The sequence below is a fragment of the Entelurus aequoreus genome, linkage group LG02 (genome assembly GCF_033978785.1).
Source record: "Entelurus aequoreus isolate RoL-2023_Sb linkage group LG02, RoL_Eaeq_v1.1, whole genome shotgun sequence".
In the NCBI taxonomy this organism is placed as follows: domain Eukaryota; kingdom Metazoa; phylum Chordata; class Actinopteri; order Syngnathiformes; family Syngnathidae; genus Entelurus; species Entelurus aequoreus.
This window is the reverse complement of record NC_084732.1, coordinates 14,672,907-14,674,179: the sequence shown is the minus strand read 5'-3', so window position 1 is coordinate 14,674,179 and position 1,273 is coordinate 14,672,907. Positions and strand designations below refer to the sequence as shown.

General features: G+C 47.3%; 1 protein-coding gene across 1 annotated transcript; it reads right to left on the bottom strand.

Moving 5' to 3' along the window:
* On the bottom strand, positions 1-909 carry LOC133630906 (C-type isolectin Sp-CL4-like). Its single transcript, XM_062022748.1, has 5 exons — positions 828-909; positions 624-754; positions 417-548; positions 236-347; positions 1-161 (listed from the first exon to the last, which is right to left on the bottom strand). The coding sequence occupies exons 1-5, from the start codon at positions 889-891 to the stop codon at positions 94-96; spliced, it is 507 nt and encodes a 168-aa protein (XP_061878732.1). The 5' UTR covers positions 892-909; the 3' UTR covers positions 1-93.
* Between the last annotated feature and the right edge of the window lie 364 nt (positions 910-1,273).

Sequence of the window (1,273 nt, the reverse complement as noted above, 5' to 3'; positions counted from 1 at the left end):
TGCTTGAAGTTTATTGGAATGAAAGTAAAAGCGTGTTTGTGCTCTTGAGTAGACAAACAGCGCGGCTCCTCGTGCCCTTGGAGAAGCAAACAATCACTTTGCGATCTGACATGGCACAGCGCTTAACTCGGAGCACGGCCCGTCGTTGAATGGACCCCAAGCTGGACAGAGACAGGAGACAACGTTCAGTGTGATGCTGAGACGGACGTTAAGCGAGATGTTTAGTTCAACTTACAGCCAGAGTTCATCCACACGCAGTTCTCATTGCCGTTGAAGTTATCAGGCTGACCTTCACGCCAAGGAGCAGTCTCCAGTGGTTCACCTCCATTGATCCATTCAAAAGCATCCTGAAATGAAGACAAACGTGCTAAACATCTCTTCATTAACTTATCATCATCAGTATGTTGGCTGCTTACTGGTCCTCTTTTGGCACCAATCCAGTAGTGGAGTCGAAACGGAAAAGCAGCAAACATCATACACACCAGCTTTTTGTGCTCGTCAAGGCTTGTCAATTTGACCACAGCACCGTCGTCTAACTGACACCCTTCCTGATAGATAGACAAAGTAGAAGATCAGGACCAGAAGATTTTTACTGTAGCTGCTTTTGTTTACTGGAGTCTCACCTGGGCTTCCTTGAAAGTCATCTGGGAGGTTAGAAATTTGACGCAGCTGTCATCGTTCAGGCGGTACTCCCCAGCATCACATGGCTGCAGCTCGGTGGTGGCACAATGAGCAGCCACCTCTGCAAAAGTCCCTGTGACACAAAATACTGTCAGCTTTTACCCGCTGCTCGTCAGAGTAAACATTACTGACGCTTTGTTTATTACAAGAATAAGCAGGGGCGACCATCAGCGCCCCCATCAGGAGGATAGTTGTCACAGCAGAAGGCATGGCTCAGAATGACCGACCTGCAAACGGAACAATGTTAATTGTACTGCATCAACCTCTGCCATCTTTCTCTTCTACTCACCAGAGATGTGTGCTGTTCAATCTCGCTCCACCGTCTTCAACTTCACCTCAAGTTCCCAGCTCCTAAATACCCACCATGACGCCTGAAGGCATGCCACTGTTACATATGAAGATTGTTCACATTAACATGGCACCACCTTTTTGGTCTTAGTCATATTTGATCAGGCAGATACAGACAACATATTTGTTCTGACAGACGTCCAAGCAGCTGAGCTTTGCCACAAAAGAGCCACATTGTTGGCACAAGAGCCCGGGCATTTGTGTGCGTCAGCGACAACCTAAATCAAGACACCATTTGTAGTTA

Excerpts from the sequence above, each read along its gene's own strand:
- LOC133630906 (XM_062022748.1), bottom strand. The coding sequence starts at position 891 with ATGCCTTCTGCTGTGACAACTATCCTCCTGATGGGGGCGCTGATGGTC. Across the intron at positions 755-827 it reads GGTCGCCCCTGCTTATTCTT|GGACTTTTGCAGAGGTGGCT; the intron begins GTAATAAACAAA and ends TTTGTGTCACAG. Across the intron at positions 549-623 it reads TGACTTTCAAGGAAGCCCAG|GAAGGGTGTCAGTTAGACGA; the intron begins GTGAGACTCCAG and ends TCTATCTATCAG.